This window comes from Pseudonaja textilis, chromosome 1, assembly GCF_049901715.1.
Source record: "Pseudonaja textilis isolate UNSWEBS1 chromosome 1, rPseTex1.2, whole genome shotgun sequence".
In the NCBI taxonomy this organism is placed as follows: domain Eukaryota; kingdom Metazoa; phylum Chordata; class Lepidosauria; order Squamata; family Elapidae; genus Pseudonaja; species Pseudonaja textilis.
The window spans coordinates 122694396-122717469 of NC_141990.1; the positions used below are offsets into that span (position 1 = coordinate 122694396).

Below are 23074 nucleotides of genomic sequence, written 5' to 3' on the forward strand. Positions count from 1 at the left end.
ATGATGAGTCGGTTTAGTGTGATGTTAAAGGTAGCAGGATAGAAAGTTGGAGATTGTGAGTTCTAGTTCTGTCTTAGGCATAAAAGCTGGCTGGATGTCCTTGGGCCAGTTATTCTCTCTCAGCCTAACTCACTTCCCAGAGTTGTTGTTGTGGGGAAAATAGCAGGAAGGAGTATTATATACTATATATTCACTGCAGGTAGTCCTCGACTTGTGACCATAATTGAGCCCAAAATTTCTGTTGTTAAGTGAGACATTTGCTAAAGTGAGTTTTGCCCCGTTTTACGACCTTTCTTGCCACAGTTGCTAAGGGAATCATTGCAGTTAAGTTAGTAACCCATGGTTTCCCCATTTTGCTTGTCAGAAGGTTGCAAATATTGGTCACATGACCATGGGACATAGCAACGGTCATCTATATGAACCAGTTGCCAAGAGTCTGGATTTTGATCACATGATCATTGGGATGCTGCAAGTGAATTGTGAAAAATGGTCATAAATCACTTTTTTCAGTACCGTTGTAACTTTGAACCATCACTAAATGAACTGTTGTAAGTCAAGGACTACCTGCATGTCAAGGACTACCTGTACTTATAAAAGTAATAAAGGTAGGATTACAAAAATAGTTTACAATAAATATTTTTTTGACACGTTGTTTGCCTGTGGCCATTTTGGCAATAGGAGATTAAATGAGATTAGCACCTTGGTAGCATATAGTAAAGAATCATTTATTGATTCTAAGTAATTTTCAATATCCTATGAATAGAGAATTACTAAAAGTGGTATCCTGCTGCAGAGCAAAAGCCTAATTCCAGGCACTCTGGGTTTCTCCCCAGGCGCAACATGAAAAAATTATTTCACAGCAACAAGCTGTCATTGTAGCAACCCAATCTGCCCAGGCTCTGCTGGAGAAGCAAGGACACCATCTTTTGCCAGAGGAAAAAGAGAAAATCCACAAGAACTTAAAGCAGCTGAAGGTGCAATACGAGACTGCGTTGGCCGAATCTGAGCAGAAGCTGAAGTTAACACGCTCGCTACAGGAGGAGCTCGAGAAGTTCGATGCGGATTACTCCGAGTTTGAAAATTGGCTGCAGCTGGCCGAGCAAGAACTCGAGAACCTGGAGATCGGAGCCTCTGACTTCGGCGGCATCCTCATCAAACTGCAAAGGCAGAAGAGCTTTTCTGAAGACGTCATTTCTCACAAAGGGGATCTGCGGTTTATTACCATTGCTGGACAGAGAGTATTGGAGGCAGCTAAGTCCTGCAACAAAATGGAAGGCATCAGATACGAGAAAGAAGGCCTGGATACTTCATCAACTTACATGGAGGTACAGAATAAGCTGGATAGAGCAACCAGTCGCTTCAAGAATCTCTACTCTAAGGTAAATTGAATTGCATGAGAGTGGGATTTTTTTTTTTATTTATTGCATTATATCTCACCTTTCTTCACGGTTTTCCAAGTCTGGCTCTCCTGGTGTGTGTTTTTTTTTTATCCTTACATATCAGATTGGGCTGAGGGAAAGTGACTAGCTGATATACAGCTAGTCCTCAACAAACCATAATTGGTACTGAAACTTTCATTGCTGGGCTATGCCTGATTTTATCACCTTTTACCCATTGTTTTAGCAAGTCACGGTGGTCATTAAGTGGATCATGTCATTGAGCAAATCCAGCTTCTCCCATTAACTTTTCTTGTCAGAAGCTGTCTTGGAACGTCTCAAATGGCAATCATGTGACCCTGGGAAGGTACAAACATAATAAATACATGCCCATTGCCAAATGCCCAAATTTTGATCATGTGGCCTCATGAGAATGCAGCAATAGGTTGTCAGTGCTGCAAGGTCCAATTGTAAGCAACTTTTTTTCAGGGTTTTGTCATTTTGAATGATAAGTGATCAAATGGACCTAAGTTCCAGTGACATTTCTGAAAATGAGGCTGAAAATGGGTGGGGAATATATACATAAATCTGTATGAATGTTTTTTTTCTCCTGATGATTTATGTACCTATTCCGCACCAGGTATACTTTATCCCTTTGCTTTGGGCCTTGATTGTTCTCCACAAGGTTTCTGGGTATAATTCAAGTTTTAACCTATGAACTTCTATATGATTTGGCCTTCACCTACATGAATCAATGTAGGTGAATCAACTGTTTTAGCCTGAGCTAAAATACTGCTAGGCAGCATTGAGGCCAAACAGTTCTGCGTTAAGACAGTGCATTCATTAAACACACACTTCTAAACCTTAAAATTCTTCTAGTGAATAGAAAGTTCAGTGTTAATTACTTTGCTACAATCTTAAGTTTCGTAGACAATTTTTTTTAACATAGTTTGGCATTTATCCACTAGGTGGTGCTAAGCGTATTAATAAAAATCGCTGGGTAGTCAGAAGAGAAAAAAAATGAAAGAATGAGGAGAAAACTTCTAAAACATAGATTCTTCCAATGAATACTCTTCCAATGCATACACAGGGAAGTATCACACTTCCCTTAAATTATTACCTTTATCTTCATTAAAGGAAAATGCTATATGCCAATATTTTCAAAACCAATTTCCTACTAAGCTGATAAAACAGTGAATAAGAGGAAATTTCTACTGTACTGTAGAAATTTGTAATATTATAAAATCATTAGCATTTTGTGGAAATATAGACATGAAATTTATTGATGCGCTAATTATATTATGTAGATGCAGCCAATGGGATTACAATAAGAATAAACACCTAAACAATTTGTCATCAGTTTTTTGCATTTCCTGGTGAAACAGCCACAAGTATTTTCTTGATCTGATTTCCTAGTTCCCATCTATCTTACCACTGTGTGTTTATGTCCATGTGTTTATTTATTGCAATAGAAATGTGAAAAGGCCATATATCAAAATTAAGTACAATAAAGTTTTATTGTTTTATAAGTTTTATCCATTGATGGAACAGTTTCTGACAAAATCAGAACGGAATGAATGCCTACGGCCATGATGGTGAGGCCTTGAGGTGGCACTCAGAGCCCTCTCTGTGGGCACACGTGCCTCCTGCTGGCCAGCTGGTCTTCGGGTCTCTGCCATGCATGTGCTGGGGGGCAGGGCACATGCAGGGGGCGGGGGGCAGGTGCGGGGGACGCACGTGCATGCAGGGGATGCATGTGCAGGGACACGTACGCACATGTGGGAGACGTGCACACCTTGCACTTTGGGGATGCACGCATGCTTTGGGCACTCGATACCGAAAAAGTTAGCTATCGCTGGCCTAGTTGCAAGGGGCTGTACATACAAGAAGAAATTCCTACTATGAACTACAAATATAATTAAAAAATGATTTCTCTTGTTAAATGCTGTTTTCTATTCTACGTCCTTCTAGTGTAGTATTTTTGGAAATAATCTCAAAGATCTGGTAGATAAATACCAAAATTACAAAGACGCTGCATCTGGGCTTCGTTCCGGACTCCAAGACTGTGAAGAAGCTGTGAATAAGCAACTATCTGAGGCAATTGCTGGGGATCCGAAAAATCTTCAAAGGCAGCTAGAAGAAACCAAGGTAAATCTTGTGCTAGGTTAAAGGCATTAAAGCCAGGGCAGATTACAAAGTAAAGTAAAGAAAACACTCCATATTTTAATGCAGTTTGCCCAATGCAGATTTTCCTGAAACTATTTGATAGCCTGAATGAGCAGTGTGGTGGCCTAAAGGTGGAGCTCTCGCCTCACAGTCAGGAGGCTGTGAGTTGGATCCTAGATAGTGGCAGATATTTCTCTCTTTGGGCTCAATAAGTAATTGTCTGATGCGAACCCCACAAAGGAGTAGGGAACGGCATCCGGCCAGTAAACTCTCCAGCTGTGTTCTGTCACCCGACTCCACCCCGATGCAAGGGATTACAAGATCATTTTTTTAAAAAATATGATAGCCTAAATACAAATGCCTTTCAATACTTCAATTTTTTCAAGTGTTTATATTAACGAAAACGTGTTAAGAAAGTGATATTAGGGAAAGCATACACAAAATACGTACTTGAGTCTGTCATTTAAGTAAGCCAAAGCTACTGATACAACTACTTAGTAATCCCCCGAGACAGTGACCCAAGACAGTGACCTTGGCTGCATGAATAGGATAATCCTTTTACCAAGATTAAGTGTTCAAAATACTCTTCATTCCCCAAGGTCCTAGATTTGTTTCTAGTATTCTCTAAAGCTTTCCTTAAAAAGCAAAGCAACACCTGCCTCAGCCCTCATGGGAAAAGTGATTATTGTTGCAATAATGAAAAATAAATACATCTTAATGCAACAAAGTCAAGACATTACTGAAACTGAAAATAGCAAAATAATAAATCAAGGCACAGCTATGGGAAAGTCCAAAGAAATAAAACAAGAATACAGCTTCAATAAAGATAAAGGTGACATAAAGCATGTGTCATAAAGCGAAATGTTCAGAGAAAGATAAGTGAGAGAGATGTTCTGTTGCAGCCTGTCTCTTTTTTGTTCCAAGTGACATCTCTCCTAGCAGGCTGTAGTTTTGAAATAATAAATATTTTTCCCAGTGAAGAAGAGTGTGTTAACATGGTATTAAGATGAAGCATGAAGTATGTGCCAGTGGACAACAAATTCACTTATGTTGGTGAAGTGCTTGACATTCTAGTTGTCCTCTTGTCGTTATAGTATTGCACATAATGAACAAAATGGGTCTATTATTGAACTGAAAATTTGCATCACAGATTATTCAGCTCCTCATTCATGGTTTGAGGTGACTGTACCAAAAGCCCGGGTAAGGAAAGAGACAAATATGTCACAGAGAAAAAAATACTCTTCTGACCTCATGGAATTAAATAAGAGTGCAATTAGCAACATGCTACATAGGACTGTGCTTTTCTCGAATCAAAATTAAAATTAATTTCTTGTATTGCACCAGACCCAGAGTTCATGTTTTGTCGAACATGATACCCAATGACTAAACCAGATATTCTTGAATAAGTTATAAATGGATTAAATGGTACAATTTTATAGGTGCTTCAAGGACAAGTATCTAGTCATCAGGTTGCAGTAGAAAAATTGAAAAAAGCAGCCGAAGTGCTCTTTGACACCCGGGGAGAATTATTGCCAGACAAAGATGAAATCCAGCAAACACTGGGTAAGATGAGTCACAGCCTCTTCAGTTTTCTTCTTCCATTGCTCACATTTGGGGATAATCTGCTCTTTGTGACTCCCACCTTCCTTGACTCATCTATTTCTACCTTTGTTCTTTAGTTCTGAGCCAAATTTGTGATCCAGCTCCTCAGATTTGATGCATACAATCTACGGATAGTAAATAATGGTCCAGGTTTTATTCAAATTTAGAGGGGGGGGAGAGCTATTGTTTAATATGAAATCATGGGATTTAATAGTGCTTCAATTTGGCTCAATTGTGCACTAATATTTTTAAATCGCATCTGATTGTAGCAGATCATTTTTTAAAATGCTGATTCATGCTAACTTTCTGACTTTTGTGTGTATGTATAAACCAGTTTGAAGTGCAAATGGAGCGCTGGGGCTGAGATGAAGGACAGAAAGTATACAAGAGTAAATTATATGAAGGTTACAATGACCTTCCACATTTATTTATGACATTATGAAAGAGCATCTGCTCTACATCAAAATGTGTCCTTGGCTATATAACACAAGTCATATCTTTCAGCCAGATGTAAGACATCTGTAAGAAAAAAAACCAGAGAATTTAGCAAGATAAAAGCTGTTTACCAAACAAACAAAGAAAACAAACTTTTCAGATTTCCACTGAAAGAGCAGGTTACATCTAAAGAACTTCTGTACATGCCTAGTGAACATGAAAACTAGCCAGGCACATGTAGAATTTTGGTTCATATTTTAAGCAGAAAAGAAATGGAAAAATGTATTTATAGTGCATTCAAGCATTAGCTGGGCATACCTAAAATTAAATTAGGGAATTATGAATTTCAGTGACTTAATTCAAAATGTATAGAGAGACTGTTACCAAGAAATGTGTGGTCAATAACTGGTTAAATTAAATTTGGGTCTAGGGCTGACCCTGTTATTTCAATAAATTAAAACCCTAGAATCTAGAGAAGGTGATATGTGAAGTTTCTGCATTTCTTTAAAAATTATAACTGGTCTTGTCTAACAAACTATACGGATTACTGCAACTCTTGAATAAAGACCTAAAGATGTAAGAGAAAACTGGGCATGCTAACTTAAGGCTTAACTTTTTTTATTTTAAATCCTAGATTATGTGAAATCTGTTTAACATAGCTCCTAGTCAACATAATTGCTATTTTTTTTTTGCCTTGCAGTACTTAATGCTAATAAATTTCTATAAGTCTATTTTGCCATCTAATCTTTTTATGTCTATTATTCTATTACCCATGCTTAATTATGCTGCATAAAAGTGGGCAAAAGATAGTCTGTAATGTCATAGAAAAATGAATATTGCATATTGGGAGATGTAATTCATAAAAGCCCATTTCATCTACCAATCTTCATTATGAAGATGTGAGGTAATTTAGAGAGATTATGGAAATGATCCTCATGGAAGTTTCAAAAACATTTGGTGAAATCCTCTTTTTTTAAAATGGTAGTCTTTTCGCTTTAGCACTGCTTCCTTAGGATTGCTACATTTAGGTAGTTTTTAACAGGGTGGACCTACCAGGGTTATCTGCAAATCTCAGGTGCTTCATTTCTAGATATACATCTGGAATAATATGAATCATATTTTCTCAAATCCCTGGAAATATATTGTCAAAGTGACTAATGTGAAACTTCACCCATATTTCATGTTATGGATTCAAAATATCCATAATCCATATTATGATTGTCTCCAAGGAACCATTGTTTTTGGTATTTTACCAATTTCCTAGACATAAATGGAAAAAATGAATATAGGAAAACCAGTTATTGTGGATAAATAAATAAGAGAGAAAAGAATTTTCATTTAAATCAGATGAATCTTTTACAAACTAAAAAAAACATAGTTGGAAAAGGAAAAACAGTTTAACCCCTTTTGTTAACTGACAAATGAGTTTAGCCAAATATCTTATGTTTCTGAGGTACTTTTAGAGTCAAATCTGGAACAAATCTGACACTCTCGAAATCCTGATTGTGAAAATAAATGCAAGATGGGATCCTGTACTATGGATCTAAGAAATAGCACAACATTCAGGCTGTGGCTGTCTATGGCAGGGAAATGGAAACTTATAAGATAAGCCATTTCAATTTTAAGCTTGTATTCTGACTATGATAAACAAAGTTTACATACAGATTTCTTCTTGAAGACTTCTGTAGTTTGATCTTATTACTAAAGGACATTTAGAAGCCACATTCAGATTGGCAAATTTCCTTTTAGAATTAAGTTTTGCTGGATAATAGAATTTTATAGAAGATGGACTGTAGGATATAATTCTATAGAAGATAGCCCCTTCTATTATAAGGTTCACCAGCATGAACTATGTTTGCATTTGTCTATGTGTTTTATATATGTGTGTGTATGAGTATATGATTTATCTACTGCCCCAATCCATCAGACCCTTTTTTTTCTTTTCAGACACTATTGTAGATAAATATAATCAGTTATCCAAAGCAGTGAATAATCGTAATGAAAAGCTCCAAATAACGTTGACTCGTTCATTAAGTGTTCAGGATGGATTAGATGAAATGCTAGATTGGATGAATGGTGTTGAGAAGAATCTTGAGATGCACGGTCAAGTGCCTTTAAACTCAGCTGCTATTGAAGATGTCATTAGCAAAAATATGGTAAGTAGAGCTTTAATTGAATCAGTTCTTTCTCTAATAGGAGAAACTTAATTCTAAGAGAAGAGAATGATTTGAATAGCATGGTAATCAAAGGAGAATCAAGTGTGCTTCAGAACTGGCTAGTATCAAGCCATAGTACAGTTTGTTTGATTTTGTCTTCCTGTGATTTGTGATTCCAGGAATTTGCAGATGATTAGTCATGGTTTATGATTTAACCTTGTGTGTGAACTAGGATAGTGTGGATTATTAAACAAGCTATTTTTTCGGGAAACTATAGTTATTATTTGAGGCCACCCAGTTACTTTCTTTAGGGCTCATAGTACATGTACGTTCTGATAATAGGCTGACAAATATCTCAAAGTGAGATATTTCTATGCAAATCCTTTAGTATGAATATGCTAACATAATCTCCACATGGGGGCTATCAGTTGATGAACAAAAGCAAAGATGTACTTTATCAACATCCTTAAGTGACAACTCTCTTTTTTCACACCTAAATGTGCACTGAACTGCTTAAGTAGATAACTTTAGAAATCAGTTAGTCATTTGTGCTGGCAATCACCTTTTATGCATAATAGATAACACTCACACACACACACGTTATCTTGGACATTTTCTGAAACAATTTTATTTCAGGCACTAGAACAAGACATTGTAGGCCGTCAGAGCAGCCTAAATGCCATGAAAGAAAAAATGAAGAAATTCATGGAAACTGCAGATCCCTCAACCGCATCTTCTTTAGAAGCTAAAATGAATGAGCTTTCCCAGAGGTTTTGCAATGCTCACCATAAACATAAGAAAAGACTAGAAGACATGGAGAAGTTGAAGACCAGTGTAGAGTTGTTTGAATGTCTGTCTGATAAACTTCAGTCATTCTTCGACAAGAAAACTCAAGCCCTCAATGAGGCTGATATTCCTGGAAAGGATGTTGCTGAAATGTTCCTTTGTGTGCAGGTACAGTGTATTTTTCAATCTTGTGAAGTGCTGTTCTGACCTTTACCGAGTAAGCACAATTGTGAAGTAACCATCCGCTCTAAAATGATAATGGAAGCTGTTAAGTTCAAGGAATAAATGTTGAATCTTAGGGTTATCCAGTGAGGTATAAAGCAGTTTCGTTCTTTCTTCATTTTACAGGAAACCAACACAGAATTGATGGAGCAGAAGAAAGATCTTGAAGTTTTGCAACACCTCATTGAAGAACTTTCTCCTCATGCTCTACCAGGAGACAAGTCATTAGTGTTAGAAAAAGTAAATGCCTTGTCAAAGAAATTCAGGGAAATAGAAGAGATGATGCAAGAAAAGTGAGTATAGTCGTTGAATTTTAGAATGGAGATGGAAGACAATGATTACGTGACAACAGCAAGGCTGTCAAACTGTTACTGGGTTTAGTTAGTTTAGTTTCTAGTAAGAGTTTGAGCCTATTGGTCTTAAGCGGGCATAATTCTTTATAACTTCACTTCTGTCCCCTATACTTTGCTTTTTCTTCTTTCCTGATTGGTGATAGCTTTGGAAAGTTAAGAGGAGGATGGGTTCAAGCAATTGTGAGTGCTTCTTTTGGGAAGAGGATAATACTGCGATGATCCTCTATGGTCATCGTTGGATCATGCCTGGATCTCATCCTGCTTTGATTACTGCAATGCACTTGGGGGGTGGGGGGTGAGTGGGGCTGCCTGTGAATATTATGTAGAAGCTGCAAATGGTCCAGAATGCAGCAGTTCAGTAGTTACTGATGCAACAATGTGATATGCCTATGTTATACCTCTGGTGTGACAGTTACACTAGTTGCCAGTTTCCTTCCATGTGCAATTCAAGGTGAGGATAAACATTTTTAAGGGCTCAAGATCTGGATATCAGTAGAACCTTTTGCCAGTCTCTGTGTGAACAGATGGAGTCTCAAGAAGTTTTTTGTCCCAGTTGTTTCTTAACTTTATCAAACTATTTCAATATATATCAGCACTCTGAATACAACTTTTATAATTGGTTTAACTTAGAAAAGTACTACATATTTAATTCTGAGGTCAGAGAGGGCGTAACTTCCCCAATTCATTCTTTCTGTTTCTAATTTTATAGAGAGAAGGATGTGTCCTCTTGCCAACAACAAATTGATGCATTCAGGGGTTATGTTGAGTCTCTGAAGAAATGGATAGACGAAACGATAGAAAGGATTCCCCCTATACAGCCCTCTTTAAATACTGATAGCTTAAAGAAACATTTGCAAAGCACCAAGGTATGAAATGTATTTGTCTTTACAGGCAGTACTTCCAGACAAGGATTTTTATGTCCATTAATTAAACAATGGTCTCTGAACTGGAGAGACTACAAACACTATCATCGCTCATTTAATGCGGGCCAGAATGGATTAAACCTGTGTAGCATGTGCAAGGATTTTCCTGTGCATTATTAAAGGAGAGATCCACTCATTATGTACAAAAGTTTATTTGTGTAATGGAAGCATAGATAAAATATGTGTGATTTCCAACCTGAAATAAACATATGACCTTCCAACTATTCTGAGTTGTGGTCAAAATAAATCCTGCTATGCTTTAAGAGACAAGTTGGACAAGGTGTAGTGTACAGTCTTAGACTTATGATCACAATTGATCCCAACATTTATGTTGCTGAGTGAGAAATTTGTTAAGTAGATTTTGTTTTGGCCTTTGTTGCCACATTGGTTGAGTGAATCACTGCAGCTGTTAAATTTAGTAACAGAGTTGTAAAATGAATCTGGTTTCCCCATTGACTTTGCCTGTCAGAAGGTCGCAAAAGGGGATCACATGATCCCTGAACACTACAACCATCATACATGTGAATCAACTGTCAAGCATCCAAATGTAAATCACATGACCATGGGGATGCTACAACGGCCATAAGTGGTCATAAGTCACTTGTTTCAGTGCTTTTGTAACTTTGAATGGTCACTAAATGAACTATTGTAAGTCAAGGACTACCTGTATGTCCCTGCCACTTTCTCCTTTGCTCACCAGCTTCCAGAGTATTGAACAAACACTGCAGAATTTCAAAGGAAGTTTGAGTTCTGATATTTTTAAGGTTAATGCTTTAGTATGGATTGTACATGAGGCATGATATGACAGGAATCATAATGGATAAAACAAGATATGAGAAAGGCAGATCTAGTCATATTAAGTCCTTTAGAATGTAAATATGTTCTCTCCAAATGTTAATTGTAGTTACTATTGAAAATGTTCATTCCTTAGGATTTGGAAGATGAATGGAATGCAAAGGCACCTGATCTGAAGAAAATGAATAGCAGAGGAAATGCTTTGTGTAACCTAATTATTGCTGTGACTTCCACTGCAAAGTCATGGGGTGTAAAGTCAGGTATGGTGGCTGGATAAGCATAATTCTAAATGTTTGATACAATTGAAATGATGTATAAAATGATCAATAAACCACACCATTCTAAGAAATACTCCCCAAATCATTGCTATATTTATTGGGCTGGGGGGATGAACAGTCATTGTGGTAATCCTGAAGGCGATGAGTCTGATTCTTACTTAATATTTAATAATGCTAATGTTGTACAGAATGGATTAAGAAAATGATTTAACATACCACTGATTCATTTTCATGTCCATATTCTTTATTGCATCATGTACTGCAATGCATACTTTATACTATAATTCTGAATACTTTGTTCCAAAAGAGCATCTGTATTGTCTTTTCTTAGGTTCATTTTGCATTCCATCTGTTAGGAGGTTTCTCTGTTTTCTGACACGTTTCCATTCAAGACCCCTCACTTTTTCTTTTGGCAATCATCTTACTTTTATTCTTGTTTCTCTTATATCTGTCCTTTCCATCCATGTCATTTTTTTTTCATGGCCCTTCCAAATAATGACTTATCTCATGTCAAGAACTGACCATTGCACGTGTATCTTTTACCAGAAACAATCATATTGATCATGTTTTTCAACGTATTCTTTCTCCATAGGTGTGTATGAATAGACATGTTTAAACCATGTATTTAAAGCAACGGGAACTTTTTTCTAAACAGATGCTCATCAGAAATAACATTCTCAGCATTTGGGTATCCAGATGGGTCAATAACTTACTCTCTTTTTTTATTTATTTCTATCCATTCATACCACCTGATAGAACCACCACCACCCCCGGTCACATTCAAAATATGCCCAATTTTCCCCCGAACAAACTCTTAATTCTTTCACTGTTACCATTTATTGGGGTGTAACATGGTGCTGACTGAAGCAAATTATCAGTAGACAGTTTGAAGGGTTGGCAGATTATGACCTCCATCAACTTGCTATTCATTGCTACTCTTAGATATTCATGGGTATCCTCCCAATTGCTTGCTTACCATTATATGGTTTCAAGCAAGATAAGATACAATTTCTATCACACACTCTTTCTTATAAGCATTTGAACTTTCTTTCCTAATTGAATAGCAAAATGTTGTCCTTTTTCTGATTCCACTGGGGCCATTCTGCCCTGTTAACGCCCCATTGATTTATTTCGCCTTGCTGCTTCTATGGAGTTTCTTTTGTTCCAAATTTCATTTTAGCTCCTGTAGTAAACAGCAGATCAGAAGCATGATATTTATGGAAGGAAGCAGGGGAGGCATATTGTGAATATTGTATTGAGATATTTCAGTGAAAAGTTTGCCCTTTCATAATTTCTGTTGTAAGGATCACATGCAAGCAAGTAAGCGTTGGAAACAATATTGTGGTACCATAGCTCAGCAAACTTGGCTTGTTGTAGGTACCTGTGCTGGCGACTGAAAACCTAGAGTTCTCTTCCACAAGAGGTGAGATAGGATAGAAGGATGTTGTCTAAAAGCAAAAAGCCTACTCAGAGGTTTATCTTCACAATATCTTCATTCATGATTATTGTGGAAAACATGTTTTTCTTGTTACTGGAGATTATGACACAGTTTTATCCACCAACTCAACAACAAGAGGCCTGCTTCATCGTGTGATGCTCTCACAGAGTCTTTAGGCCTGAGTGCTCAAAAGAGAGACTAGGGTGCAGTTCTCAGAAGTGACAATCTCACATAGTTGGGCTAATGCATCTATTGTGTAGTGATCAGAACAGCTATGATAGCTTAAAATACACTGTATTGATGCTAGCATTAGGTAGATTGGCTGCTATCTTAGGTATCTGATTTTGCTGATATTGAATGTAGTATATCTTAATTACTTCATGTACTATTTTGTAAGAATAAGATTTTTCTGCCTCATTGCCAAAATATATTGATTGATCTTGAGTACCACAGATCTTGACTGAGTAAGGAAAAAATTAGCAGTCTCGTTATCAGCTTATAAAATTTATAAGACCTCCTGACTCCATCATGACTCTGAGCGCTAAACAGTTTGGAATAATGCAAAACACAAAAGAGGAGGGATGAACTTTTAGCAAGAGTAAAATAAGCTCATGGCTATAACATAAAACATTCCCACAAACATCCCACCATCGATCTTCGTCCAAGGCCTAATGGAGAACACTAGGTTTAAAGATGCCATTCAAACAAGGTTAGAACAGAGACCACATGGATCTGCTGATTCATATTAACAGGTAAAAGAAATGCTATTTTAATAGCAAAAATCTGCCTAGAGGGCTACTCACTTCTGTATTGGATTTACTTTGAAAAGTGGAACCTCAGTGGCTGATATGTTAGTGAGAATTCTGCCACAGGGTGAAATACAGGAAGATCTTACAGTATTATGAGAGTATCTCACTTACTTAATTGACTTATTTTGTCTCCTTATGTTCCAGCTGCTATTAGACTAATGATCACTTCCCAGCTGCTAGTGAGAAGTGGATAACCTGGCCTTTTCCAAGGCTCCAATTAATTCTGCTCCATTAAATAATCATTTTTTGCAGTCTTGCTTATAAAAAAAAGCAATAGATACTAATAAGAGCTCTTATTTCTGTCATAAATAATAGATATTTTAATGCATCGTCAAGTTGGCTTTGGCCCAGCTAAAAGTCAGCATTTCTGAAACCAATTTTGTGATTAAGAAATTTACTAATCACAGAATAAAGTGATGATTATGCTAAACTTCAAGTTTGGGTGGCCTCGTATGTCACATGTTGTTTGCCATAAATTGATCTCAAACAATATTTAGGATCCCTTTGCACAGTTATAGAGTTATGCTTGTTACGTCATGATTGCAATTTTTCAACTTGGTGCTTCTCATTGTTTCAGAAATTAGAGTAGATGGCCCAGAAAAAACAAGTGCGGGGTCAACTTTTTATTTATTTGCTGAATTGTAGTACTGTGTTCCGAAAAAGCAAAGAAGCGTTTGCTATCCGCTTTCAAGAAGCAAGTATTAGATGCAAACAAGACTTGCATTTTTGCATAATACGCACAGGATGGTTTGTCGCACAAGTTTTGGACATGAGTTTTTGTATTTTCTGTTATGCTGAGGGAGGACTGATTTTATAATGAATAATTATTTTCTGTTGGTGTAAAGATGTCCCTTTAACTAAGATGCTGTTTAGATTAGTATGGTTCTACTGGTATCAGTAAGATATAGATAGGCAACTCAGAGCTCTTTTCAGGCACCAAAGCAAGTTATTGCACAAGTCTCACTTCAATATTTGTACAGTGAGGATAATAATCTACTGCTTACTCCTAGAAGATTTAAATAAAATAAAAATATAGTTAAACATTAGGGACATAAAAATCTATTTTATAAATACTGGACTGTTTTTATAAATCTTTAGATTCTAATGTGAAGAACAGGACAGGGTGTTTTGTTGCTGCTGTTGTTAATGGAAGAGTTCCCTCTATATAATATAGTAACAGTGAGAGAGCAGAATAACTTGTCTCCCTACCACTGGAAACCAGCCTACTGATTAAGATTGCCTGGGCTGGCTTCTGCTGTGTCTGCTAGTAAGTATCTTTTTAGTGAAAGCCACAGGAAGGACAGCATGATTTGGGAACACTGTTTAGATCAGGGGTGTCAAACTCGCAATGACATGTTGTCATAATGTAATTTATCACAACTTTGTTTCCCCTTCACTAAACGGGGAGGGGGGATGGACATGGCCAGTGCATGATGCATCCAGCCTGTGGGGCTGCAAGTATGATGCCCCTGATTTAGATGAAACAGAAGATTCTACATCAACGCAAGGAATCCCTTGGTAGGACAATTCCTTGCTTACAGTGAAATTCTTAAAACAGGAGAGACCGCCCTCCAACGTTTGAGTAGTTTGTTCAAATAATCACACGCACCCTTCCAAAGACAAGTTTTACAGCTGCAAGATAAACCACACATAGCATCGGAATCAGTTATAAGGTCATCTATTGTAAAAGTTAAAAGATTATCTAAGGAGGGCTAGAGAGGGAAATCAAAGGGGTTTCCCCCCCCCCTCCTGATTTCTGACCGTTGTTCCTAATGGGAAAAATGGGATAGAGGAAATTGGAGGGTTATGTTCTACTGGTAATGTATTTCCAATCAAATATGCATTACCTTTAAATTAAGATAATTTGTTTAAAAAATGAATATGATTTATGTTTCCATGTTAAATCTAGTCTATTCCTTATATCTGATGAAAAAGAATTTTAGAATTACTTAAATACTCTGAATTTTGGGTTTTCATTTTTTTAGATGTACCTGGGGCAATATCGAATGGAGATGGAACAGCTACTCATCATAATCAGAGTTTTATGACAAACAAAGGTAAGTACCACTTAATTATATTTCAGCTAGATTTATACTAGAATGTTATCATAGTCTTAACTTGCACCATTAATGGATTTCCTGAAATCCCGTAATTTCCTTAGTGGTTATCATTATTTAAGAATCAGAGCAAGATCCAGAATTCCAAATTTGTCTCATCCATTAATACTACAAAATCCGTATATATAGGTAACGCCTCTGTTAGGATTAAACGAAATAACTCAATAACTTGGGCACTCTCACAATCTTCCTTGGCTAAATCAAATTGAAATATGTTAGGAAAGTAATAATGGTATAAATATATCAAATGGTATAAATATCAATTAGAATAGAATAGAATAGAATAGAATAGAATAGAATAGAATAGAATAGAATAGAATAGAATAACAGGAGTTGGAAGGAACCTTGGAGGTCTTCAAGTCCAACCCCCTGCTTAGGCAGGAAACCCTGTACCATTTCAGACAAATGGTTATCCAATGTCTTCTTCTTAAAAATGTTCAGTGTTGGAGCAGTCACACTTCTGGAGGCAAGTTGTTCCACTGTTAATAGTTCTAATGGTCAGGAAATTTCTCCTTAGGTTGCTATAAAAGTATAAATACTTTTGTTTGTCATGAAATTGACACTCCTAAAACAAGATACCGACACAATTTTGACTTCATAGAGTAACAGTTTGCAGCTTGGAAAATAGTTCTTTCTTAAATATTTTTCTTTCAATATTTATTAATTTATCCATACTTAATTATCAGCAGAACAAGCAAAAATGTGTGTAAATAGGAATTTAAACTTTTTATTGTACTTGTGTCTTCAGATGTATGTAATTTATGTAATTTAGTTTTTAAGAGAAATACATTTGGGAACCTTTCTCACAGAACTGACCACGATTCAAAATAGCATGTCAACTGTGAATCAGAGTTATGATGACTTGGGAGCAACACTGAAGGACAAGAGATCAGAATTGGAATCAATGCTTTTAAATATGCAAAACATTCAAGAAGAAACAAGTTCAATGATGGAATGGTTACAGAAAATGGACACAGTTGCAGCCAAATGGGAAACAACTGTTCTTGACAGCGAAACAGTTAAAGAAAAGGTTGATCAGCATAAGGTAAATTCCATCTTCAAAACTTATCTATGGAGAATAATTAATGTATAAAGTGATTTCTTGAGATTAATGGAAAGATCAGCTTAATAATATAGAAGACCATTGTACTATACATTTTTGCACAGACCCGTTGTGGACATCTGCTGAATAGTGGAGTTACTGCTTAGTGATTAAGCAGGCTTATAAATCCCCCAAAATATTTAACAATAAGTAAATTGTATCTGTAGTACAATCAGAATTATACTTTTAATAGCCTGAATTATACTATTAAATTTGTGTAAACAGATAAAGAGATCACCCAGTCACCATTGAAGCCAAAATCTTGATTTTTTAATATACTTTTAAGCATTACACACTTACTTGTGTTTTTGTTCGTTTTGTTGTAGCTGTTTGAAACAGAATTGAAGCAGAATGAGAGTAAAGTGAAAGAGCTGAAGGACAGAGTCACAGAGTTGCTGGAAAAAAACCCTGATTCTTCTGAGGTGCCAAAATGGAAAGAAATGTTAGAGAAAATAGGTATTAACTTTTTGCTTCCTGTAAGCAGTGGATAGATTTGAAAGATAATACGCTAATATATTTAAATTCAGCAGTCATTACCTGCTTGTATATTAAAATTTCTAGTACTACTGTCATTTATACAGCTGCATGTGTTACACTATTACTCTTGTGAAGATTGAAGTTTTCTATAACACTTCAGAATAAACTAGTTCAATGCATTTTTAGTGTAATCTCGGAAGCTTATTCAAGATTAAAATATTAGAAGGTTAATCAGCTATCCCCATTCTTCTGCTATTTCAGTTTAATTAAGACCAAGGCATTGGCACAGTAGAGTTAGTATGGAAAACAGCCTTTTTATGTTTCTTCATGCTGTTTTTTATTCTGTAATACATTTCCCATGTTTTGTGTGATTTGGCTATTTTTCTAAAACATCCCTCTTAGACATTTTTGCCAGATATTAAGAATCTGACCATGTTTGGACAAAAAAGTTATGCATAACAATTCTCCCATTCCCACCTCTCCTGAAATTGTTGAACTTCAAAAAAAATGTTTTTTAACTTGTACATCACTGATTGTAGTGAGCATTGCCATACAAACCTGCAGGACAGGAAGCTATAAATATGTAACAATAATATAAAAAATTGTGAAAGAAATTAAGGAAAGGGCATAGGCAAATAAGCAGATCAGCCTCAAAGAACAATTCCTTTGCAGCAGTATATAAATAGACAGAGATTACATATACAATTAGGCTTTGTTTTAAATTCAGGAAAAATATGTTATGCCCTATTTTCTAAAAATACCTGTTGTTAATACTAAAGGCAGAAAAGCTGCATCATGACAGACATAGAGAGCTAATTCACTGGAGAATTAGCTCCCTCTTCTTCTGCGTAAAGTATTAAAGTATCCTTGACTCACTCAGATTTCAGGCAAAACTCAATTGTGTCCTCAAGACATATCAGAGTGATGCTTAAGCATCACAACACAAGTCCCAATCTTTTTCCAACAAAAGGAGAAACATGGTTACGGATACAGGCAGTCCTCAACTTACGACCACAAAGAAGCTCAAAATTTATGTTGCTAAGTGAAAAATTTGTTAAGCGAGTTTTGCCCCATTTTACGAATTTCCTCGCTACATTTCTTAAGCAAATCACTGCAGTTGGTTAAGTTAGTAACCTGGTTGTAAAGTGAATCTGGCTTCCCATTGACTTTGCTTGCAAAAGGAGATCGTGTGATCCCCGGCACATTGCAGTCGTCATAAATGTGAGTCAGTTGTCAAGCGTCTGAATGTAAATTACATGACCATGGGCATGCCGCAATGTCGTAAGTGTGAAAAACGGACATAAGTTACTTTTTTCAGTGACATTGTAACTTTGAACACTCATTAAGAGAACAGTTGTAAGTCGAAGACTACCTGTACTGGTTATACCATGGTTTATTTTAGCTTCTGTTTGGTGAAAAGTCAGTATACTGATAAGCGATTAAACAACTTGTTATTTGTTATAATAGTGGAGAATATTTGTAGCTCAGGATTGAATTGTGCAATGGTTGTTGCTCTCTGAGCTTTGTTTTTTGCTTCCAGACATTTTATTACCGGTCGATGTCACATTTTCAGTGCTAGAAAAGGGTGGAGTTTGCTCTCTTGTTTATATACAGTAGCTTGCCCTGTTAGGGTTGGTGGAAGTGTTGTTCTCTCCTTGGTAGCTCCTTGATTAGGCTGTTCTTTATTACATAATAGTCTGAGGTGGTAGTTCCTTGATTAGAGTATTGTTTCCTACTTAACTGTTCGTTTGATATTAATCCCTGCTTATCTTGGTGTGGATTGCTGATTACGAGCTGTATTGGTTTTTTTGTTTCCTTTTTTACTTTCTTTATTGTCTCTTTGGAATGCTGTATAAACAACTGCGTGCCTGTTGATGACTGAAGTGGCTGAGGAATTCCCTGGCATTTCTGGATTGGTTTGGTCTAGGATATTCACAAGGAGGCACGGTGGCAGTTAAAGATGCTGAGCTTGTCAACTGGAAAGCTGACAGTCCAGGTTTGAGACTCGAGCACCGCATAATGGGGTGAACTGGCATTACTTGCCCACTCCTGCCCACCTAGCAGTTCGAAAGCATGCAAATTCAAATAGATAAACAGGAAACACTTTGGTGGGAAGGTAGCAGTGTGTGCCATGCATCTTGCTGTATAATTATGCTAGCCAAATAATCATGGAAAGAGTCTTCCGACAACGCTGGCTTCCTCAGCTAAGAAACAAAGATGAGCATCTCCCTTTAGAGTCACATACAGCTGGACAGGGGAAAACCTTTACCTATACCTTTAGGATCCTCATAGTTTCCTACTTGACACTTTGGTTAAGTTGATCCATGTGCTGTGAAATTAAGGAGGTTTCATTGTGTCTTCTGAATGCTAGTTGTGTCTTCTTCATGGATGTGTTCTGCTAGTCTTCTGCCTGTTTGTTGTAGATAGTGCTGCTACAGTTTTTACACTGAATCATGTAGATGACTCCTGTTTTTTTTCTTGTCCTATTGAGTGTCCCAAAGGTGCTTTTTTTCCAAGAGGCAACTGGTCTTTCTGAAACATGTCCTATTGAATCTTTTGGTTTACTTGAGATATTTTGGAGGAGTTTAATTGGCTGTGTGCTATGGTGATGCCGTAAGTCTGTGGTTGTTTTTGAGAATTATTTTAATGTATGACAGTGTTCTCCTTTTCTTAGCTTGTATTGCTTGTGATATAGTGGGTTGTGTAGTCAGCCCCTTTTTGATAAACTCGCATGGATATCCATTTTTGGGGATATGTTGTATAGCTGGTCTGTTTTTGTTTTCTGATGTTCTAGGTTGTTGCTAATCAGATGTTTGTAGTCATCTGATTAATATTTTTATACAGCTTCTCTTGTGGGTGGCATGTACTCCACTAGTAAAGCTCTTGATTAATGGTGTAATTGAGGATATTTATTTATTTTATTTTATTTAATATTTAATATTATCCAGGAAGGGCAGTGTGTTGTTTATTTCTTTCTCTGAATTTCATTCTTTTGAAATGTTGTTTGAGGTGTCTTCTCTAGTTGTCACTTTTTCATATCATCTACATATCACATCCATACTTTTGCTTGTATGTGTGGGAACGCTATAATCTCCAGGTTCTGCATTGCGGTCTCTGCTATGAGTCCTGAGAATGTTGATCTCATGGGTGATTTGTTGGTATCTTAGTCCATCAAACTGAAAATAAATAGGCAGAATTCGATGAAGTCCATGTGCTTCCACTCTTGAGATTTTCGATAAAACAGTCTTAGACTTGAGGTGTGATGGTCTGAAGAAACTGACATTACTCTAGGCACTTTATGAATAACCTGCTGGGTAGTTAAGAGTAAATTTCTGAAAAATATTGGACCAGTTTGGATGACCTAACATATTACAGACAGCTTGTAACCATCCATCTCCCAAAATATACCTTTTCTCTTCCGGTACGGTTTTTTGCCAGTTATATTATTACCAGCTTCAAAGTGTTTGCTGCCAGTCTCCATTAGTGAAGAAAAGCATTTTCTAAGATGCAATTTTAAAATTCATTGTTTATTTTGTCATAGATTCCAAATGGAGTCAACTCAGCCAGGTAGCAGCTGATAGACAGAAAAAAATGGAGGAATCGTCAAATTACCTGACCCAGTTTCAGGCAACTGAGGCTCAGTTAAGCCAATGGCTGGTTGAAAAAGAATTAATGATCAGTGTGCTTGGACCACTATCAATTGATCCAAATATGCTAAACACACAGAAGCAGCAAGTCCAGGTAAACATTTTACTCTGTTTTTGTAATGGAGCTTGTAGTTTTTTTCTGTTCAAAATATAGCCAAAGTAAATTTTCTAATAGATTTATCTATAACTCTTGTGTAGTATACTTTTCTCCCCTGCAAGCTACATATTTCCTAATGAATATAAAAAATTAACAATAAGTTTGCTCTGCTAAAAAAAAAAATTAAGTGTCTTTCAGAGGTTGTATTCACTGAGGAGGCCTAGTGGTGGTCTCTGAGCTTAGAGTAATCTGCAACATATTGCATTAGGAGTGTAATAGCCACTATATAGGCAGAAGACTAGCAGAGTGCATCCATAAATACCAACGAGTGGTTGTCAGAAGTCATGATGAAAATTCCTTAATCTTGCTACACATGGACAAACCCAACCATAGTTTCAGTTGACATACTGTGAGAATCCTAGATCAAGCTAAATCCAAAAAAAAGCTAGGAAATTTCTGGAAGCTTGGCATTCAGACAAATCAGGCATCAGTAAACACAGAAAAATAACTACACCTACATATTCAAAGAATGTGATAAAATATAGATATATTGTTATAATAAAAAAAGAAACAAAAAATCTTCAGTCAGTAAAACGGTCATTAACGCCAGATAATCATACAGAAAACAATACTGTAATCAAGGAACTGCCAAGAGGAAAGCCACTACCTTCCCAATCCTGCAAGGCAAGCTATTGTATATAAACTTGAAGCAAACCCCACATTCACTAGCACTGATAATGTTACCTAGTTGAGTAATGAAATGTCTGCAAGCAAGCAACTAAGCTCAGAGACCCTGCATCAAGGACTCCACAGTTCAACCCTGAGCTATATATATTCTGTTGGAAGTATTAAGTATTTTCCATCTATTTCCAATGGTCTACTGAAATTAACATCTCTCTGTCTATACATCCCCCCACACACAAACTTTAAATTATATATAATGGCGTTGGCCAAGATAGACTAAAGCACTTACCTTAAGAGTATGGAATTAAAGTTAAAGAAAGTTGTCCTGTTAGATGGTGTTGATTGTGACTTAATCACAGGTAACTATACTAGAACTGAAGCCAGTATTTATTATCATTAAGCCTATTTACTGACAAATAAAAAGACCATATGCGGCCAGTTGGATTTTTGCCGTTTTATGTAGAGAGGAGATAAGCTGTTAAACAGGAATAGCCTTTCTAAGTCTAAATAATGAATTTGCATGTACAAATATGGCTTTGGCAGAACAACTTCCATTTATATGAGAGATGGTTACTTGGTCAAACTCAAGTAACAAACTAGAGTGAAGATGGTTCTTCCTTGTACTTGTCCAGAATTAACTTCTAACATATTCTGCCTCTTCAGATTCTGCTCAAAGAGTTTGATACCCGAAAACCCCAGTATGAACAGCTATCTGAAGCAGGTCAGGGAATCCTGCAGAGGCCAGGAGAACACCCACCTACTCATGAAAGAGTGAAGCAGCAGCTGACAGCAGTGGCCCAGAAATGGGATGCTTTAACAGGACAGCTGAGTGGCCGCTGTGGTCGAATTGAACAGGTCATTGTCAAAAGCACAGAGTACCAGAACTGTCTGAAAAGCCTCTCCGAGAAACTTAGCACGCTGGAGAATAAATTCCGCCAGAACCTGGCTATAAGTGCAGACCCTGACTCTGTCAAGCAGCAACTGGAAACGGCTCAGGAAATAAAAGGCGAAATAGACCAAGAAATGTTACACATAAATGGGGCTCAGGTTGTGTGCGAGGAATTGTCTGCGTTGGTGGCAGAAGATTACTTGAGAACTGAACTCGTCAGGCAATTAGAAGCTGTCTTAAAGCCTTTCAAGGAGATGGAACAGAAAGCAGGTAAGTGGCAAAGCAGTTGAAAAAATAAAATCCTAAATAGTGGGAAAATGCATCATTTCTTGGAATGAAAATTAGCCTTACACTAAAATCAAGGTTGCCGTTATCCCCCAGATAGTTAGGAGACGTTTGAAAGAAAAGAGAGATCCCTTGGGGCCTGAATTGTGTGGATGGGGAGTGATAGGTCTGTTTTTCTAGATTTGACTGGTATGTTGGATTTCTCTATTTGATACTAAATGAGACACAATTGATAGAAGATTTATACACATGAACAGATTATTTCAGCACCATGAACTACCACACTCCTTATTCCCTGTTAATTGAATTAGTAATACATGTTGTTTCTATTACACTGTACTTGGAAGTCCCTCTGAAACTGATGATAATCCTGGACATGATTTTTTTCCCCTCAGATTCATAGGAATATCTCAATTTAAGATTCTCTCAAAGGTGCT

The 23074-nt window shown here is 36.8% G+C and overlaps 1 protein-coding gene across 11 annotated transcripts in view; it reads left to right on the forward strand.

Moving 5' to 3' along the window:
• The window catches only part of DST (dystonin), a 333471-nt gene that overhangs the window by 212876 nt on the left and 97521 nt on the right, over positions 1-23074 (forward strand). For all 11 annotated transcript variants that reach the window (XM_087916037.1, XM_087916029.1, XM_087916044.1 and 8 more), the window contains 13 exons: positions 834-1379; positions 3348-3524; positions 4982-5105; positions 7527-7735; positions 8372-8689; positions 8870-9036; positions 9806-9962; positions 10951-11074; positions 15325-15396; positions 16266-16501; positions 16885-17014; positions 20577-20776; positions 22127-22622. In XM_087916037.1, coding sequence (XP_087772163.1) covers positions 834-1379; positions 3348-3524; positions 4982-5105; positions 7527-7735; positions 8372-8689; positions 8870-9036; positions 9806-9962; positions 10951-11074; positions 15325-15396; positions 16266-16501; positions 16885-17014; positions 20577-20776; positions 22127-22622 — 2956 coding nt within the window. The remainder of the gene's footprint in view (positions 1-833; positions 1380-3347; positions 3525-4981; positions 5106-7526; positions 7736-8371; positions 8690-8869; positions 9037-9805; positions 9963-10950; positions 11075-15324; positions 15397-16265; positions 16502-16884; positions 17015-20576; positions 20777-22126; positions 22623-23074) is intronic.